Below are 21,791 nucleotides of genomic sequence, written 5' to 3'. Positions count from 1 at the left end.
AACTTTTTACAAACACTAAGTGCCAAGCTAATAAAGTAAGCAAAGTTTGAAAAGAGGTGTTCCACACATATAGAAAAAATCACCCATTATGTCGGTGAATATTTTTATGCATACATTTCCATCCATTATGTATAAGTATGTGTTTGTGCACGGAATTTTATAGTTATGTTTGTATGCTGATATTACTGACACACTTTACAACATTTTGTATGTATGCCTGTATTTTTCCCTAAACACAAGCATGAACTTATGTCTGTCTATCTGATTGTCTTATGGTAAAATTTTGACGCATAGGTGTGGGTAAAATATTTTCCTTGTTCTCTTATTCTTTTGTTACTTTAATGTAATCTCTTTTTTGTAGCATTTAAACTACGCTAAAATTCCATTTCTTCAAAGTGCTTCTTTTTGTGCAAAACATTATTTTCCTCTCCTTCTTTCTGCGCTTATGACTTGTTTCTTACACGTGGTTGGATTACTTTAAGTTGATCCTTTTCGATATTCAACCAAAACTTTGTATGAAACCATATACATACACACATATGTACATGAGCATATTGCGGCATTATATATAAATATATACTTTGTGTTTGTGTTTGTCGTGCACAAAGTTTATAGAACATAAAATGTGCCGTTTATGTGTATGTGCTCTATACACATGCATAATTTATGGCTGCAATAAATGTCCTTGGCGGAAGCCACGCTGTACCAAATCAATCCATCAGCTCAAGCAGTATGTGCCTTTGTATGTATATGTGTATGACTTACCGCAAGAAGGCGAATGAGCACTCGTTCCCTTTTATTGTTGGGGTAGGTTGCCCAAATGGTTTGACATTTTTTCTTTTTATTTCTTTTATTGTGCTAATTCGAAAATTAACATCCTGCTGTTTGTTGGAGCGCCAACTAGCCAACCTGTACAAGATCCATGTAAAATATTTATTAGCATAAAGGCAACTTACAGATTTTTGAGGTATAAGTTCGAAGCTTTTTGCACTAGATATTGCATCAATTTATATTATTTAGTAATTTATAGGTAACATTACGTTAAAAAAAAAGTTCTTTGAGAAGTTTGGTGAAGCCATTTGTGTGTTACAGCGATCCAAAACGTTTTCGGCGAGAATGTGGTTTTAATAATTTTTTGGCGATATACAGCTATGGTCAAGCGTTTAGCGCACTTAAAAAGAGTTCAATATAATGCTCGATTAAATGATATGAAACCAAATTAAGTGCAATTTTTTTAACTAATATAAATATATTTAAAACTTTAAATAAATAACTTAAAGTAGACAGTTTTCCCTAGTAAAAATATGTAAAATTAGAAGTTATTCTTATTTGGTCATAGTGGGACTTGGACAAAGACTCAGCGCAGTTTTGATTTCTGTAAAAAATATGAAATATTTGTAAGAATTGAGAAAAGATTGTTGACTATTATTATTTACCATATCAATATTTGGTAGAATAGCCGTTATTCTGTATAACTGCTTCACACCTGCGTGGTAAACTCTCTGTTAACTTTTGGCACCTGTCCAAAGGAATAGAGTTCCATGCTTCCTGTACACCTTCCCAAAGTTCATCGATATTTTTAAATTTTTTTTGTCCAACTATCGCCTTCACATCATTCCACAAGTTTTCGATTGGATTTAAATCCACTGGCCAATCGAGCTGGGTAATATTTTCCTGCGAAAGCCAGTTTTTGATCACTCCCGCAGTATGTTTGGGATCGTTGTCGTGCATAAATATCCAATTTACTGGCATAAACTCGAAAGAATATGGCTCCATATTATTTCTAGGTATATATATTCAGATACATATGCTTATCCATATTTCCTTCTATCTGTCCTGGGGGGCCAGTCGATGTCGCCTCTTTTTGACTCTAGATGTCCCGGAAATGTTCGTTGCAGACATTCAATTGTTGCATTCGCAGTGTGGCATGGCGCACCGTCTTGTTGAAACCAGTAACCGTCTAAACCGTCACGCATTTGCGGGCAGACATAATGAGCCAACATCCATCAATATCGGTTTCCATCGACCGTTTCGTTTTGTCGGTAAAAATATGGCCCAATGATGATTTTGGCGCAAATGCCGGCCCAAACTGTTACTTTCCGATCATGCAATAGCGTTTCATGGATCTCGTGTGGATTCTCAGTTCCCCAAATGTGGCAATTTTGTTTATTCACGCTGCCAGAGAGGTTAAAATGTGCTTCGTCAGTCATTCAAATTTGCATCCAAAAATTGGGTTCATTGTGGTTTCACTGGCGCCAAAATGCTGAGCACGACGACGGTACGACATTGTTGGCTCCTGGGCAATGCTCTCCCCCGCACCGCTTCAACAACTTCATTGGAACGTCTTGATCTTTGATGAACGGCATGTTGACGATCTCCTACTGTCCCGTGCTTAAAAAATTCGACACCGAACGACGAATAGTATTGTCAGACGTTACATGTTTGCCGCGATACTTTCTGCGATAGGCGCGTTGAGTTAGAACAATAGAACGACTATTTTCGATGTATAGCGTCACTATTTCAGTGCGTTGTTTCGGTGTAAAGCGATCCATGGTTGAAATTGTACCGAACTGACGAATCGAAAACATGTATGTTGAAGTCGATCCGTTAGTAAATGACAAATTTATTCAGCGTTTACATACCGATATAAAAGATGGCGCACCCTGTATATGCTTTTGAAAGGGGCATTAGAGCGTGAAGATTGGACGATAATTTTGGATGTCCAATTTGATCCTAGACGCATGACATGGGCATAAAAATTAATCAATGGATATAAAAAATCAGTTAATTCGTTATTGTAAGATTTTAAAAGGGGGCGTCCATAAATTACGTGAGGTGTTTTTTTCAATTTTCTGTACCTCCCTCCCCCCCTGATGAGATGTCGTGAGATTTTATTCAACCCCCTCCCCATCCCCCAATCTCACGTGAGATTTTTCAAAATGTGGGTTTCTTATGTAAACGCGTTAGATTGTTATTGTAAAAAGAAAACAAAATTGCCTCGTGCTTTTATTTACGACTAGGTAAGACTAGTAATCAATATCTGAGAGTTGTAAGTGTAATAAAAATTTAACAATACTCGTAGAAGACTTAAATCGTAACTACTGCGATTAGAAAAAGATTATTGGGACCAACATGTCCATATGATTTTCAGTAAAATCATCTGCTCCTTCAACTTCGTTCTGATCTATCCACTCTAAGCCGTTGACGCTTGCGCACAGTAACTCATTAGCTCGTCTTTCGACAATCCGTGAGGGTCGCACTTTGCGGTACACACGCGCTTGCTTAGCTGGTGCAATGTGAGCTGCTCGCCTGTGCTCTGCAGCTCTCGTGATAGATGCGAAGTAAATACCGCATGTACTGCAGCATATTTTCTCTAATCATCACGTATACTTGGGCAATAGAGATCATAAGGCGTGCTGATAAAGGCATTCAGCGGTTGAATCGGTAGGCGTATTAGAAATGGAGCAAATGACTTTCCGTCATGTTCTTTAAAGTCCGGAATTATCAAACGTCAATCAACCTAAGTGATGGGGTATGGAGGTGGCAGAAAACGGTCGTGAAGAATCATATGCAGATCACTCCGGCGTGGGCTGCAGCAGTTCTGATCATCGCATTTCACAACCTAAAAAAAAACTAAAAACAATTTCCCTTTGTAACTCTTAATAAAAATTTGTTGACATTCACGCTCGTTAAAAAACTAAAACAAAAAAAAATAGGGACGCATAAAAATTTGATATGAATCAACTGCAATGTACCTGGAGTAAATATTGGCTCTCTCTAAACAAAGAAGGAACCTGTCTGTGTGTCGCTGCCACTCAGCTCGTACGCTCTTGTTCATCGAGTCGCACGTTCGGCTGATAGTGGCGCGAAAACAAACGACGGGCTACACTGTACCGTAAATTCAGATTAAATTGAGCTATTTGGTATAAAACAAATATGGTGGTTTGACAGCAGTAATGTATAACGTATGAATGAAATTATTTTCTTTCGAACGAATTAGTGAATGATCTACATCATACTACGATTACGCTTAAGATTAAATCTGGATAATGGACCAAAATAGTATAATTTTTCTTTGTTTCAACCAGAAAAAAAATTGCGTGGTATTTGCCGAGACCGCCCCCTCTCTCCAACGTAAGATTAGATGTGATTTGACTCGACCCCCTCCCCCCTTAAATATCTCACGTAATTTATGGACGCCCCCAAACAATAATTATTATTTTTAAATATGAAAACAAAAACAAAAAGGCAAGAAAGTTTTATCCGTAATGCAATTACTTCGTACTCTCATTTTCTTTTATAATAAAAGTTCAAATGCTTAACGATTTTTTTTTTTCAGAACTATTTCATCAGATATAAGAAATATATTTTCGAAGTAGAAATTAAATCGGACAAATAACACAATTTGTAAGATATCTCGGCACCAGCGCCACATAGCGGGAAAATATACACTTTTTCCACTACTTCTTCTGTAACATATAAGCAAAAAAAAATAAAAAAAATAAAAAATACGAAGCTCCAGACCCCTTTTACGTATGTATGTATATGGGTTAGAAAAATTCCAGTTAGAAAATATATTAGAAAAAATACTTACAATTCCTAGGCATTCCTTTAGCTTCAAGGTAACTCGCTATTTTGTCTCAATCGACAGACCAGGCTGCGCAAGTGGAAATTGAGTCGATTTTAGGCATCCAAAAATTGAAAATTTCAAAACAAATTTTTTGACGCTTTTCCTTTATTCTGGACATTTGTTAAATATTTTTGGCAACGCCATAAAACCATCGCTGATTGTTTTAATGTGAAACTCAAACAGAAGCCTAAAAAAGAGATATAAAAAATATATATTAATACGTACATATATGTAGATATAACCCCTAACAAGCCTCAATTCCAACTAATTCGACTGATTTTTTTAATGTATTGTAATTTTTCCAGTTTTGAATCAACAGATATTACAGAATGTCAATCAATCATGGCAAACATTGGCCAATACTGCCAACACCGTCGATTACTCATCGCATTTGCTATCTGCAACACTGCCAATCTCAATACAACACTTCCTCAAATATTCCGAAACAATAAAGAAGGAATCCTCAGGTATTGTCGGCTCACAAATCAACTCAGGGAATTTGAATTTGAGCAATTTGGATACGTCACCATCGGGTTTTAAGGGTGACGTCCTCAAGAATGGCACCAATTTGAGTCTTGCACTTGGCGGCGTCGCACTCGCCCCACCGTCCAATCAACAAGCAAATGGCGCCACACATCATAATGGTGGTATTGTTGGCATGGAACATGGCGGTCATATGACCAATATGACAGATGCTACCAACAACGGCGCATCACTACATCCGGGTGTGAATGGCAATCCACCAAACACAAATGTTAATGTACAAGCCAATAACGGTCAACCCGCCACCGCCAATGGTACAGTCACAAATGGTAATGTTGTAACAAGCACTGCACCGGCTGGCACCACGACTACCTCAACCGGTGGTACCACTACGACCACTGGCAAAAAGACCAGAAAGAAGAAGCCACCAAAGGAGAAGAAACCACGCCCAAAACCGGGTGAGATTCGTGAGATCAAGGCGTTGGACGGTTCCACGCTATATTGTTGCCCCGAATGTCAGATGGCCTATCCGGATCGCAGTCTAATCGAACAACATGTAATCTCACATGCGGTGGAACGACGATTCGTTTGCGACATCTGTAATGCGGCTTTGAAGCGTAAGGATCATTTGACCCGTCATAAACTGTCCCATATACCGGATCGACCACATGTGTGCAATGTAAGTTGAGCTCAGAAAAATGTGAAATAAATGTCAGCAATGTTTGGTTTTTTGTTATTTTTCAACAGATTTGCATGAAATCATTCAAGCGCAAAGAGCAATTAACTTTGCACATTGTCATACATTCCGGAGAGAAGAAGCATGTGTGCGTCGAGTGTGGCAAAGGTAAGCGAACAATGGAATTCTGTAATGAATTTTTTTTTATAAAACAAATGTTACAAAGATAAGGCTAGAGGTCAGAGAGATTTTGTATCTTCCAATGGAAAATTGGTTAGTTAGGTCAAAGAGTAATCGCACTGAAATAATCAATAATAATTCTCAATTATCATTATCTGCAATTCTCAACCGACTTATGAAGTAATTAATTGAAAACATAAACAAGTCATTCATTGTATTTTTTACAATATTCGCAATATTTTTCATGCAACATTTTTTTCGTTAATTTTTTTAAGCTTCTTCCAGACAGAGACTTTTCAAGCTCAGATAAATATATTTGAAATCCTTCGAGGTTAATCAGTAATTGATTGGAGCAATAACCGCTTAAGCAATTTGGGCCGAATTTAGCAAAACGCACCAATCGTTTCTCTCATGTTGTTGTTGTAGCAGCATAAACCTTCCCCATATACAATATATACGGGGAATGCTGCTTCAGTGACAGTCCATAAATCTAGGTCGTTCCGGTTAGATTAGATTAGGTTAGATTTGTGAGGGTTTACCAAGTCCAAGCACTCAGTCAAGAAGACCTGAACCGGATAGATTACTGTGGAAGGAACAAAGAGACAGAATAGATAGAGTATGGATGGTAAGACGGAGAAATTGGTTGGAGGTCACTCTTCCGCGAATGATTCCCATGGTAGCCTTATGGTGACCACGGGCGGAGCGCCCTGTGCTAACACCTATCAGTACTCTCAGGTCCTTTCTACCAAGTTTTAGAAGAAAGGTCGTAAATTTCTCGTTAGGTTCTTTCCAAAGTTTCCTAAGTTAGTCTGCAGAAGCCAACTCAGACCAGCGTCTTCTACGGGTAGACCTCTTGAAGTCGTCAATCCATAGTTGAACCGCTGTGGAATTGACCCCTACGGTTCAGGGCCCAGTTATAAAATCTACTTATTACTCTACTCCTCTTCAGCCTCCTAGTATATATTGCTTCATCGCAAAGAGATGAGGCTTCAGCATTGATGTGCTGCTCAATCCTATTGGCATGCTTGACAGCGTAGAGATTTATCATTCATTGACTGTATGGAATTATAGGTCTCTATGTAGGTCGTCCTTTCGCATATATAATGTCCCAGATTACGTTGTTTTGAAAACGTTGAATGATTTCTACATTACTTTTTGCGGTGCATCCCCACAGTTGAGCTCCATAAGTCCACACTGGCCTAAGGATTTGTTTGTAAATTAACAATTTATTTCCAATGCGTAATTTAGACATTCTGCCGATAAACCAGTACAAGTTTCTATATTTTAAATTAAGTTCAGCGACTTTGATTTTGACATCTTGCTTCCACCTGAGCTTAGTGTCTAATGTCATGCCCAAGTACTTTGCTGTACAAGCATAAGTTTAAGTTTTAAGTTTAATATTCCACAAACTAGTCCAGTTTGTTATTACAGTCATCGATTCCTGTAGCTTCGCAGTAGATTCACCCACGTTTTCGCCAACAGCGAGGACGCACGTATCGTCCGCAAACGTCGCTATTTTGCAGGATTTAGGAACAGGCAAATCGGAAGTATACAACAAGTACAATACAGGTCCAAGTATGCTGCCTTGCGGAACGCCTGCATTGATTTTTCTAAGGCTGGTATATGCCTGACCATGTTTTACGCGAAAATATCGATCTTCATACAAAAATGAAAAAAAAAACAAATTTAATTTTACTAATTTCAAAAATGGCGCTGAAGTTGACCCTCCCGAAAAATTGGATGTGTTGTCCATTTTGGCTCTTCATTTATCTGAAACACAAAAATCAAAAAAATTATTAATAAGTATGACTGTAGCTCTGTCCCGTACTAGAATAAAAACAAACAAAATTGACAAAATGGCGCGGTTTTGAATTTGACACTCTAAAAATCGTTTTTTTTTTTTCAGTTTTTTAATCAAAAAAATACGAAGTAATGTAACAATATGATTCTAGTACGCACGATAGCTATTGATATTGTGAACAATATATTAAAATTTCAAACGATTCGGTTGAATAGTTTTTCTTTTTTTGACAACACCAGACCGAAAAAAGTCGTTTTGAGATAAATGAGTTTAACGTTTGAGGTACAGCTACAGGTAGTTAATGGGTTGTAAAAGCTATAATATTGGGAATTTCCGGATGAAAATTTCACGGTATATTCTTAAGATACTATACTTTCGAAATACTGAAAAAAAACAAAAAATCGATTTTTTGAAATTTCCAGACCGGCGGGTTCCCGCCAAAGTTCGTCTATCCTGGTTCGCATAGAATTAGTCATGGCGCTATTATTATTATAATTTCTTTCAACTTTCTCCATTTTGTATTTCCAGGTTTCTACCGCAAGGATCATCTGCGCAAGCATACACGCTCGCACATTGCACGTCGCGTCAAGTCTGAAGTCTCGGCGCAGAATGTCAACGCCGGCAGTGGTAGCGGCAACAATGTGCAAAATAATACGATACAAGGTTCCTGAGGTTCGTACAAGGACTTTTGGTAAATATGCAAAGAAACTTCACACTGTAAACTGCGCCATTTTGAAGTTAACAACATGCATACGCGCGCTTGTCAAAGGCGTGTGGGATGTTAGTTGTTGTCTTCAATATGTGCGCAGTTGGAAGTTTCTCTGAATATTTACTGACTGTCCTGCTAAGCCTTAAACGATGAAAGAAGATGATAAAGAAAATCCATAGGAAGAATGAAAAGAAACTGATTTTTTTTTCCAATTTTTCAACAAGAAATACATTTTTATTGTTGATGTATTAAAGTAATTTTGTTCAAAGGATTTGCACTACGTAAGATGAAAGTGAAAGTAGTTCTGCATAGGGGTGTGAATGATGATAAAGCAAATCGCACAAAGCTAAAAGAAAGTATGGCGTTCCATTTGTATAATAGTTGAGCGCTAATAACAACTACAACAACTAGTTATAACTGAAACCGTTTAATAGCAATTTTGATGTACAAAATATTTATTTAAAATATGTATGATGTTAGGAAAAAGAAAAACACAAAGAAAAACGACGAAGATGAAATAAAAATAACATAAAATATTTATATACGCTGATGAAATGATAGAAAATACTTAATAATGACATAAACACACGAATAGCAACTCATTGAAAAGGAACGCGCAAACAATTATCATTGATGCATACGAGTGCATACATACATGCATACACATATGCACACATATGTACATACAATTGTAGGTGGGGATGCGTTAGTTAAGTACGCAAAACTCGAAGCGCATTTAGACTTAGATTCAAAAATAAAATGGATACGAATATAAGCATAAGTTGAAGGAGAAAAGATAAAATAGTTTAATAAATTTAGTGAACAATTTTTATTTGAATTATTTTAGAGGATCTGTGATCTTTTCTGAATATTAAAAACAAACGCATTAAACAAGACGAATGATTAATGAAGGATATACGAGCGATTTCGCTGAAAATAGGTGTATAAGTTAAAAAAAGAAAAGGAAAGTGGACACACTGACGAATAGCGAACATAAAAAGGAAATAGCTATGTAAGAGAACGCAGCCTGTAAGCGAATGCAAGCAAAAACTGAAGCAAACACTTAACGTTTTTTATGTGTTGCAAACTTGTAAAAATTTTAATGTGCAATTCTTAAACGATAATTTAATATGATATTTTTTATTGATTTTTATAATTCCAATTTTGTTGTGCTTTTCTGTTTTGTTTACGTTTTTCTTCGATATGAAACCAAATATTTACTAAATATTAAGTAAAATGCAGCAACGGCAAATAAATGCTTTGTGAAAAATGCAAACATTGAAAATATAAGATGTATTACGCATACATATATTATATAAAAGATATGCAAATACTAAATTTAAGCAAACACGCACTTAACTAATTGAGTTATTTTTTTAGAACTGCTAAGGCTACACGTACTGCAAAATTCTTATTATATGCATACAAAAAATAATACGCGTGCATACATAAATATGTATACGCAATGTAAATAAGTATTGAGAAAATGTGTAGTATTGTAAAAATAAGTATTGAAAATTCTCAAGTAACTACTTATTAGATACTTCGTTTGAATTTTAACTACAAAAATACTCGTACATACAAGCATACAACTAATACATAAATATTTGTAGGTTAGGATTCAACTGAATACGCATTAATGTAAGAAAATAATGCAGTTAAATCAACTTCATTAGCACGACAGCCATACATTTTTCAATTACAACCAAATTTAAACGACGAGTGCTATTTAAATTTTATTATTATTCATAACAGATTTTCAATTTCTACGATTTCTCTAACAAACCACGATTAGATCGCTGAAAGAACAAATCTTGTGGCCATTATCACAGCAGCGAGTTAACTCCAGGTTTGCTGTTCAATATCAGTGGGTTAATTTCCAGTAAGCCAAGGCGCATTCATAAAAGGTGGTGGTACTGGACCAACAACAATGCTTTGTACGCAAGACGACTTGAGTATCTAAGGTGGCGCCATTAAAAAACAGTTATTTTATTTTTCGCAATTTTGACAAGTCTGACGTCAGCTCCCTGCGCAATACAAAGCAAATAAACAAAACAAACAAAAGGAAAAGAAACTACATGTTTGTGGAAATTCAGTGAATGGCTTGATAGTATTCTGATTTGTGCGATTTAAAATAATCAAACTGATGAAAACGAAGTGCCGTGTGTTAAATTGTGAAAGCACAAATTAATATAAAGCCTCAAAATGCATTTTGATTGCGTTTTTATGCGGAAGACGCCGTGGCTAGGAAGAATGTGTGTGTATATAATTTCTTGTGTTTGGTTGTTTCCCTTACTTTCGCCTACACTTCTTCTTCACAAACAAGTAATTCCCCTTCCTTTTGCTTGTTTATTCAAAGAAAAGAAACAAATTAGCTGATTTATCGATAATAACTTTAATAGATTCGCCTTATTGAAAAGTGAGCGTAGAAATCAGCTGATTTTGAGCACCAGGCAAAATTAAAATACAAATTTAAAAATCGAATTATCTGTTTCCTGTGTTTTCAATCAAATTAATCTCTCAGATTTCCAAAATTTACCGTAAATCTTGGGCGATGTAGAAGATTCTAATTAATTCCTGTAATAAATACAACTGATGGTTTACTCTTGCAGACGTAAATATTTCTTGGCGGCTGCAGCCAATACAAAAACAAATATACAAAATTTTATTAGGTCAATCAGCTGTTTGCCTTTGTTTTCATTTCAAGGTTAACTCTTCACCGGAAAGTCGAATTTTATAAAATCATAGGTTAACTCATGCATCTGAATTAAACTTAATTTCAGATTAACTCGCCACTGTAAAAACGGCCTTTAATCAGTTTAAACTGTACGTGCAACCGACTTTTCCGGGTAAGCACAGAAATATGTAAACACTTCCCATTTTTCAATTTAAATAATTCACGTCTAGTTCAATAATTACGGATTGACACTTTTAAGGTACAACTTTTCTGAGTAAATATTTTGCAAGCTAATTCACCGATTTTTAGCAATTTTTATATATGTATATATAATTGGTGCGTATACCCTTTTCGGGTATTTGGCCGATCTCCTCCTCCTATTTGTGGTGTGCGTCTTGATGTTGGTTCACAAATGGAGGGACCTACAGTTTCAAGCCGACTCCGAACGGCAGATATTTTTATGAGGAGCTTTTTCATGGCAGAAATACACTCGGAGGTTTGCCATTGCCTACCAAGGGGCAACCGCTATTAGAAAAATGTTTTTCTTAATTTTGGCGTTTCACCGAGATTCGAACCGACGTTCTCTCTGTGAATTACGAATGGTAGTCACCCACCAACCCATTCGGCTACGGCGACGGCCACAATTTTAGCAATTTTTAATTCCACTAAATATATAAAATGCTTAATTAACGCTGGATACTGGAATGTGTGTTTTGAAGATAGCGGTTTATGGAAAAAACGAACTTATCTATGATTCAAAGTAAAATTAGGTTTCATCATAATCATTTCCTTTATCTCCTATTGCAGCTTAGGGCCTCCATAGGTTTGGTATTAGCCGTTTTTCTTATTAGGATCTAGATGCCACATATTGTGGAAGTGAGAGATGAAGTTTACTTTCACTGCTAATAAATTTCAATATTCATTTAATTCAGTTCAAGAACGAACCCCTTAGTTCGTGAAGCACTAAAAGTTCACAATCAGATTTCGATTCGGCACAGTTTCCAAGTAAATGTTCAATTTTCTATAGAAACGAATTTCCTTCCATCCACGTTAAATACCCACCCGTTAAATTCACCTTGTACGACCCATATGCAGTTTACAATCGTAGACATTTCCGCTTCACACGCAAACTTTTTCACGTCTACACATTACTTCCGTAATACACGACATAACTTTCAATCTCACTACTTTTTTACACTGTCTGCCACTGTCAAATTCTTACCAACATTTTTTACAACATAAATCACTGAGGCATTGGTTGCATTTTACATAACGCCTAAAAATATGACAAACAAGTTAATTTTCCGAAGCAAAATCAGTCAGACTGAGGTAACGGTATCCGGTTTGACGATATGACTGAGCGCGCGCATGGAGCAGCGCTACCATCTTAACGTACATATTTCGCTGTTCGAAACACTGTTCGACTTGCCAACTACTGTGAAAATTTCATGCAAGTAATAACTACTTTACAGCTACACAAATTTTTTAAAATGTTGAAATAAAACAAAGTATATGCGTACAGTAATTAAGATAAAAAATATATACAGAATAATAATAAAATAAAATAATACAAACATTGCCATTACATCAGTTAAGTACAGCATAAATAAGTAATTCTGAACAATAAACAATAAGAAGCAAATACAACATACAATACTTACAATACAAATTTTGCAGTAAACATATAGTTCAATTCAAGTTCATACAAGAAAAAAAACAATAACTGAAAAATAAAAACATATAAACTTTATTTTTTGTAAGTTAGTTAACTAAGCGAAATAATAATACAACAATGCAAAAAATTCAATAAAAATAAAAACATTTAAAGCATCACCAAAACTACGGAGATTATTTTTCTACTAGCTACTACATAGGTGCATAGAAAATATGAAAAATAGCAAACGTTCGACAGATATATTCAAATGCTGCCAAAAACTACTTATGTACATAAATGCAATGGGATTTTTCATAAAATTCAAACGCACGGCATGCAAGCATAAATGTATAACAAGAAGAATTACCAAAATATTTATTTTGTTTGAATAGTCCCGTCAAACTAACACATAAATAGTAAAAAAAAGTATAATACAACAAAAAGCGAATCAAAGTTCAAACACTTATTTCAAGTGACTACAAATATTTGTTCAAAATAAAGGCATTTGACTCAGCATTCATAAATATTTCGTACTACAAAACACTTAAATGCTACAAATACATGGATTCCATAAAATCATTCTCATTCCAAGGGAATGATTGGTTAATTCATATCCATAATCATAAAATCAGCATAAACTCGAGTATACATTTATATATAATCAGCATACTGTACATATGTATATGTATAATAAAATAAAATAAAAAATACAACAATATAAACCATACGAAGTAATAAAAAAATTTAGGAAACCTTGTAGTTGCTGGTGTGGAAAAAGAAAAAGAAAGAACCAGAGTATTAAAAAATACCTCTATGTATCTAGCAAGAGCAGTCGTTGTTTAAATACGCCTTGTAATATGTTTACATACGAGGATTTGACCAACTATATTCTGATAATTTAGTGATCCGAACAATAGGAATAACAGCAGAAGAAAAACATTGACAGCTGACTGTTTTGTCAAATTTAGTTACAGATGTTTAAACACAGAATGCGGCATATAAATTTTCAGCGAAAAAGTTTGGAATAATAAAACCCATAGCAAAAATTACAAAAGGCAATAAATATTCGAGATTAATAAATGAAAATATTAAATTAGAATTTTTGAAACTTTTATTTCTGCAAGAAATTTTAACAGCTAAGAATTGTTGTGACTTTCAATTCAACATAGAAAATTGAAGAGTGCGAGCTGATATCTGGAAATCTCCTTACTTATCTTGAGGTTTATATTCAAAAAACTTACTTTTGACGTCTTTTCTTTGCATTTAGTTTTATCCAAAGTTGTGCCGCGTTATATGCAAATAAAAATTTTTTCGCTAAAGATCATAATGAAAGTAATTTGTAGTAGATAACATTATATATATGATTATTTCAAACGTAGCGATTAGCTTAAAATGGAGATAATCTAATGTATGTAAACACACCTTTACACCACTTTGTGCGTATTTTACCACTCACTTTTCCTTTTTCTATATCAGCAAAATACATTCATACAGCTACTTTTACTTTATTTTGTCTGACAATCGATTTTCAATGTATGTATGTAATTTAAAGCAAACACAAAAAACTTGTATTTGTTGTATTCTAAATGTTTATTATTATAGCCGCATATAACATGTCATTAATGTTTTTCACATTGCCACAAATCAACCAACAAAACCCCATTCAGAATTATAGTATACGCTAAACATCTCAATAATTGCAGACGTTAATAATAATTCAAATGACAGTTGAATTCACAAACAGATGCATAAATCTACGAATGTGAGTTACATGTGAAAAGTACAAATCGTAAAGTAAAGTAAAATTAAATTATCTTTATTTAAAACAACGCATTATCAATAAAAAAAACGTCAGAATTCTGAAAATCACTTAAACACTTAAGAGTTTCAGTCTCTTTGAATTACTCTATAGAAACTGCTACTCGATTTTTCTCAACGACAAACGGTGTTATACATACTTGCGCTCTAATACCATTCCGACTAACCGAAAACAAATGTTTTGTGTTTTTGCATAACACGTGACAGAGTTGCTCCTTGTGACAAACTTGGCAGTAAAGACGAAAGTGTTTCTTGAATTTTTCGAATAAATTCATTGGCAAACATTGCGCTTCTAACTGTTTACTGGCATCACACAGAAAATTTTCGCATTTATCCATTTCCTTTTTTTTTTCATTGAAATGTGCTTTTATCTAAAATCAACTCTTTTGACTGAGTGTAATCGCGGATATATACTCAGAGATAGTAGAAATTCTATAGATCTATTTCCGCTTTCGTAAACACAATGCCTACTTTGATACTTATCCATACGGCGAGTTGCTTAAAACCTGAGTTTCACTCAATATTCCATCAAGCAATAACCCCAAACTTCATAAACATTCTCATTAACGGATTCATTTTCATTTGCACTTATGAAATTCATGTGAAGTATAAATTTTGTGAATTAATAATAAATATTTAAGACAAAAACGAAATCAAGAAGCAAATTAAAGTAAACAACAACAAAAAAATTAAATGAACTCAGGGATAGAGCCTCCAAAAAATCGAATAAACAAAAAGAAAAAAACCCATGCAATATTTTAGCAAGAAAAATAATAACTATTACGAAATTTTAAAAATAAATTTTACAAAACTGAAAATATATGTATAAACTGAAAAATAAATAATTCTATGAGAAGCATAAAAATGTAAAGAAACTCAAAGGACGAGTTCTAAACATATTAAAAATATAAATAAAATTGATTGATAGAAAAAACCAATAAGTAATCTACACATAAAATTTAAATTTAAAAAATTGAGATTGATTGAAAAGTATTAATTTAAAATTGTACACATGTAAAAGGGATAGTTAATGAAATTTTCACAACTTCTTCACACCAAAAGTATTGCACAACACTTTATAAATAATTTATATAAAGCACAAGAGAAAAGTCTAAGTACATTATGAATGTTTACCGTAAAGTGTTATTTTCCCAAACACACAACACAAAACAATATCCCCCTTCGTTTGTGATAAAATACCGTTTAGTTATATTTTTCTTATTAGCTCAAAAGAATTGTTAAAAATTTGGAAGCAAGAGTTTGACTTTAGTTTTCATTTACAGGCGTCACTGGAGGGTACCTTGGCGGCAATACAAGCAGACGCCCTTTCGCCCTTCTCCTTATTGTTAGCCGCCTTCTTTAATAAAGCAAAGCTCTTTGCACACAGGTCGGTTGGGAAAATACGATTTAATGGGGCACTGCCGTCATCGTAAATGCTGAATTTGGAAGTCTCTCGATTACCGACAGTCCATAAGAATGATTCAGGTCTATTTTCCATCTGCGTGAACTAATTGCTAGTCTCGTCGGCATAATCAGAAGAAGATGTTTCCGTATCTGAATATTCAATGAGTGATCGGCCACGCACACCTTTCGTGCTGCTGACAACTTTAGTAGTGGCATCATTATTGGACAGTTCCATATTTGAGTCTCCCCCATTTGGCATAGTTCCATTGGAGATACTACCAATTGTTGTCTCACCACACCCATCGACTGTTGCCTTAACCGAAATAGACAAAAGTGTATGAGACTTTTATGACTAACTAAACACTTTGCGATACGCATTGGGGCTGTCAGGAATGTTCAGATCAGTCGGGTATAAGTGAAGAAACCTTAATCAATACACACGGACAATAGGGAGCTTGTGAGCATTCGCTGGCGTGACTTATAGAGCAGACTTTGTTGCTCATCTTTATGAAGCCTGCTCCTCAAGCCGAACTTAATATTTTTCTCTACTGGTTCGCGATACGGGGTGGCGCTGTCAGGAATGCTCAGATCCAAAGAATCGGGTATGCATGAAGAAATTTTATTCGATACCCCTGGACGATAGGAGGCTTTTAAGCATTCGCTGAGGTTATCCTCATCTTCGTGGATCCTCGAGCAGAGCTTTATATTTCTTTAACAGTTCCAGATACGAGTTGATACTCTTCAGCTAGGGCCAGCGCGCTGCAGCGATGATAGGCAACGTTGCTGTTCGGCTACAAATGCCTTTTTCGTCACCTACAAGTCATTGATAAGTTTTATAACATCTTCGCTACCACACACTAAGTCGCTCAATGCCATCGATGTGTTCTGGCTATGGCTGGTGCCGATGCTGGTCGACTTGACTTTGCTATCCATGGGGCCCGTTGAACGAAAGCCAAAACTACAGTTCTCAGCGCAGTTATAATGGATCGTAACTCACACTGTCATTCTTTATTTAAGTTAACTGTTCGGCAACGCTCCTATCTCGTGCTCCATTATTCTGATGAGTCCCGTTCTCCTCACCGACTGCGAAGCGTTCCTCATGGCACTGCTGAGACGTTCGTTTTTTCAGTTCTCCGCTCTATAGAGGGATTTTAATGACCAAGGACGATTTTGTATGTAGACACAGCCATTGTTGCTTTCTACGCAAAATTAATCACTTATTGTTCAACTAAACTCTTCAGAGCTGTGTTTTTTGATTCGGTTCGACTTTAATCTTCAAGTCTGAACTTCCCTCTACTTTAACTGAGGCAAGTTAGTGCACGCATAAGCATTAGAAAGAGCAATTTTTCTAGTTAAAAAGAAGAGCAATTTGCGAAAAAAATGCGAAACCAAAGCAAAATATCCGTAGCATGCCAAATACGCTTGTTCAAGTAAATCTTTTCCGCAAGAAAATGAAAAACTTCCAAGTCCTTAAAATTGCATAGAAAATTTGTATAACCATGCCAAATGTTTTATTGGTTTTAACATTTTGGTCTTCACAATTTCTTTACCCTTTTACATTTTCAGTGAAAATTGCACCGTAAAGAATCTTTCTCTTCGATCAAAAAAATATTTCTTATTCCCGAAGAATATTTCTTAATCCATTAATTTTTTTTGGCCCACAGTTGTTTTGTGTGTATTAATATTCTTATTTATTTCTGACTGTTCTACACTTTTCGTGCGCTCAAATTCTGTATCAACGGCTAAGGCCAAAAAGCAAAATGAAAATTAAGTAAAAAAAATAGCGAACAAATAAACGTCTATGTAAGCACGTGCTTAGTGTTGATTCAGTTAAAGCTGTTGGCGGTAGTATTTTTTATCAATAATTAGTGTTTTAGCAATTGGCTTGGATTGGTATATAAAATTCAAACGTTGGTAGTATACATAAACAGTTAGAAAGTAAGCGTAACACCCCTAGTAGGTGTAGGCATACGTTTTCTTGCTTCAGTGATTAGTATGTAGTAGTATTTCAAATATTTTCTTTAAAGTTTTCGGTAATTAGAAGAGCTTTGCATTATTCTAATAGCACCTGAGGCTTCTTCAAACTTGAAATAGAATGTGATTTTCCTTTAATTTAATTTTCTTTTTGGAAAGAACTGATTATAGTATGAACTAAAATACTTTTAAGGGAAATTGTGCTAAAGATTAAGAATTCTTTGGAATTGAAAAGACGTTAAATTTTTTTTTATTTATCAATATTTTTACTCTTTAATCCAATGAAGTAGTTTACATATATATTTTTAAGGTTGAACAAAAAAAATGTAAGGTTAGGAAATTGTTTGAGGACTACATTGATAGCAATTCGATTGAAAGAAAATATTTTTGTATTCAACCTAAATTTAGTGGTTTATTTTTATATATAAATACATGTGAGGTAACAAAACGCGAGGAGGTCATGTCCTTAATCAGGTTTTCAAATATAAATAGTAAGTTGCGGACAAACGATGGAGCGGTAGTAGTGTTATATAAAATATTTTGATTGAAAAATCGAGTGTAAAAGGGAATCGGCACAGAAAAAATTAACTCGTCAGCTATAGAGGAAAAAAAGAAAATTTTATTTATCTGTAAGGCATTATTTGTTACATGAACAAATGCTTCAGATTCGATTTCGATTTTACACAAACTGTTTTCTCAAAATTGAATTATAAATTAAAAATGGAGAAAATATACATTTCTACAAAAATAAAAATATAATTTTTCGGCAATGGTGATACAGCATTACACAGAAAATCCAAGAAAAAAGTATGATTCAATAAAAGTAACGCTGATGCAAGAAAATGTAGGAAGGCAAATTGGTTGATGACAGCAAAGTCGTTATTGATAATATGTTTCGGATGATGCAAATATTTAAATTCTTAAACTTATTATACTTAAAATTTACTTAATAATATTGGGTAAAAATTGAGAAATGTGAATAAGAAAAACCACAACAATTGAAATAATGTGAAAAACCACTATAAAAAAATTGAGAGTAAACAACAAGCAAAAGTGCGATATTGTCATAAATTATGAATAACTTTGTACTTGAATTAATATTTTATTTAAAATTAAGTCAAGATATTCAAATAAATTATAATCATTTCAATTTAACAATAAAAGGTGTATTTCAATGGTTTCTACACTTTTTCGGGAAACGGCATTCGATGTTTTGTTTGTAGCAACATACGAGTCGAAATTGCTGGTAGAGCAGCAGTGCTTAATAATTTTTAAGAAATACAAATCTATACAGGTGGCCGTCAAATCAATGGAGGCAGCTCTACTAAGATCAAAGGTTGCTCAGGAAAGCCTGGCAGCTCTAAATGATATTAGCACCGTCTTCAAGGTCAGCCTTATATGGGTTCCGGAACATAGAGGCATTGAAGGAAATCGCAATGCCGATGAGCTAGCCAGAAAGGGTATTAAGGGTACTTCTGATTGAAAACAGAGGCAATATTGGGATTCCTATGGCAACTTGCAAATTAAATATAAAAAATAATATTCGTCAGGCGGACAATAGGTCACGGAAAGAAGAAAAGGCTTGTGTTACAACAAGGCTAATTTGGTCACAAATAGATAAGAAAAAGTCAGGAGAATCGCTCAACCCCTCAAGAAAGAACATCTAAAAGGTCGTGGCTTCTGTCATTGGCTGTTAGGTAGGCACTCTTCTAGGCTATGAGTATTTTCGCATGAATACTGCAGAAGTTGTAGAGATGAGAAAGAAGAAGGAGCAGGAGAACACTTCATCCGTAATTGTCCAGCCTTAGCTAGAAGTAGAGCAAGGTTGTTAGGAAAATATAATTTGGGCTTTCGAACGGAACATATCCTACGCTTCATAAGAGAGTCTAACTGGTTTCATGAAAAATCAACAGTAAGGGTCCCGTCTTACCACAACAGCTGCCACAAAAACCTAACCTAAATCTTTTTTTATCAACTCGGGATGAACTTCGCGGGCAGTATGACCCCAACCATAATACAAAAACGGAGGCATGAATGATAGGATAGAACAAGATTGCGCCTTCCCAAGAGTCACGATGTCAGTACAGATGAAGATTTAGCGAAAGTGAGTGGAAAGTCAAAAACATTGTACAGATAGCGGGCGAATCTATTAGAGGTGGTGTAGACAATGGGAAACCTCCGAATGTATTTATGCCATGAAAAATATTCTCATACAAAAATATCTGCCTTTCGGAGCAGACTTAAAAGTGTACGTCGCTCCATCTTTCAAACCACATCAAGACGCACACCACAAATAGGAGAAGGAGCTCGGCCAAACACTCAAAAAAACGCGCTATTTATACATACATACTATTTAAAAATTAAAATATTAATAATCGATTCCTAAACAAGCAAGGTGGATTTAATAAGGTGACAGCATTCACCCAGCTGAATTTTTCGCCGTAGGTATGGCTTACGTCAAAATGATATGCTTTGTTTGTATGTATTGGTATGTTTACATTCGTATGTTTACATTTGCTTGCTGATTTTGACATGATGCTTGCACCAAACACAACAACAAATACATGTAGGGTTTTACTTATATGTGTTTGCTGTCACCTGTAATAAATTCGCCTTGTAAACAAGTAACTTTGCTAACAAAGGTTTGTTTATTTTCTGAGTTGCTGTCACTTCTTCCGTCGAATTCGCCGAAAAAAAAGTAGCTACTTGCGGATGACGCCACGAAAGGCACTTTAAATAGGTAGCAGCAGCAAGGCTGATTTTTTCTATTTCTTTGGTTTACTGTAAACGGTAAATTTTTGCATATAGATTTTAGAATTCTAGAGACCAATACCAAAATCAAAATAAACTGTTTTTGTCGTTTTTGCTCTACTGTAGCAGTAAAGTGATAAGATAACTGAATGTTGAAGATGTATTTAAGTTACTGAACTTTTCGAACGCATTGACTCACAATCGTGCGGCAGCACTTTGATAGCAAAGAGAGATGCCAAGAGAGAGCAAAACAGAAATGTCAAAACTAGATATGTACGTAGGTTTAATGAATTTAAATCAAATTTTGCTTTTAAACATTTAATATAACTACTCCCTTGATGCTTTTGTTGGACAATACGTGATATAATGAAGCACGCCTTGAAAAAGTAGATTGTAAATGAGGGTAAAGGGATGAATCCCCATCCCAAAACTACGAAAACGGCACCCACCGGACGCTTATAATATTTAAGTAATTTGTTGTTAAAGTTGTGGGAATTAGCGGACTGACTTTCCGCTGCCTTTCAGCTGCCAGACAACTGTAAAAGAACGAAGTTCGTGTTGCAGATTCCTCTAAATGTTACAAAGACGTTGACTAGAAATGTGTTTTTAAATCCGCACTATTTTTGAGTAGAACTTTTTGCCTCATGAGTGTCTTAAAAAATAGCACACATCAGTCTAAATCCAGTTAAGCCATCCACAGTATTTTTGCGTAGAACACCTTATTGAAATTTATTATAAAAATGGTCGATCTTTAAGAACGGCATATCAAAAAATTCGTGATTCTGTTGGTAGATTTAAATGTTTGAATAACTTGCCTATTCAAAAGTTAGTGAAAAAAGTTCACGACTCTGATTCCGTCGAGGATAGAAAAAGAATTTTTAGGCCAAAAACTGGACGTGCTGGTGAGAATATTGCTGCAGTAGTGCAAAATATTATTGAACAACTTTCAACTTGTGAAAACTGAAAGAATAAATACTTTTCTATGTTTTATTTTAAAACAGGATTCAGGCGCCTCTTTCGGAAGACCCTTTATA

The 21,791-nt window shown here is 34.9% G+C and overlaps 1 protein-coding gene across 1 annotated transcript in view; it reads left to right on the top strand.

Moving 5' to 3' along the window:
* LOC129250976 (zinc finger protein 205) overlaps nucleotides 1–8,626 on the top strand; it is a 43,381-nt gene extending 34,755 nt beyond the window's left edge. The window contains exons 3-5 of the mRNA XM_054890488.1: nucleotides 4,936–5,792; nucleotides 5,861–5,957; nucleotides 8,299–8,626. Coding sequence (XP_054746463.1) covers nucleotides 4,936–5,792; nucleotides 5,861–5,957; nucleotides 8,299–8,441 — 1,097 coding nt within the window. The 3' untranslated portion in view covers nucleotides 8,442–8,626. The remainder of the gene's footprint in view (nucleotides 1–4,935; nucleotides 5,793–5,860; nucleotides 5,958–8,298) is intronic.
* Nucleotides 8,627–21,791: the final 13,165 nt, after the last annotated feature.

Source organism: Anastrepha obliqua, chromosome 1 (genome assembly GCF_027943255.1).
Source record: "Anastrepha obliqua isolate idAnaObli1 chromosome 1, idAnaObli1_1.0, whole genome shotgun sequence".
Taxonomy (NCBI): Eukaryota; Metazoa; Arthropoda; class Insecta; order Diptera; family Tephritidae; genus Anastrepha; species Anastrepha obliqua.
This window is presented reverse-complemented; position numbering and strand designations above follow the sequence as displayed.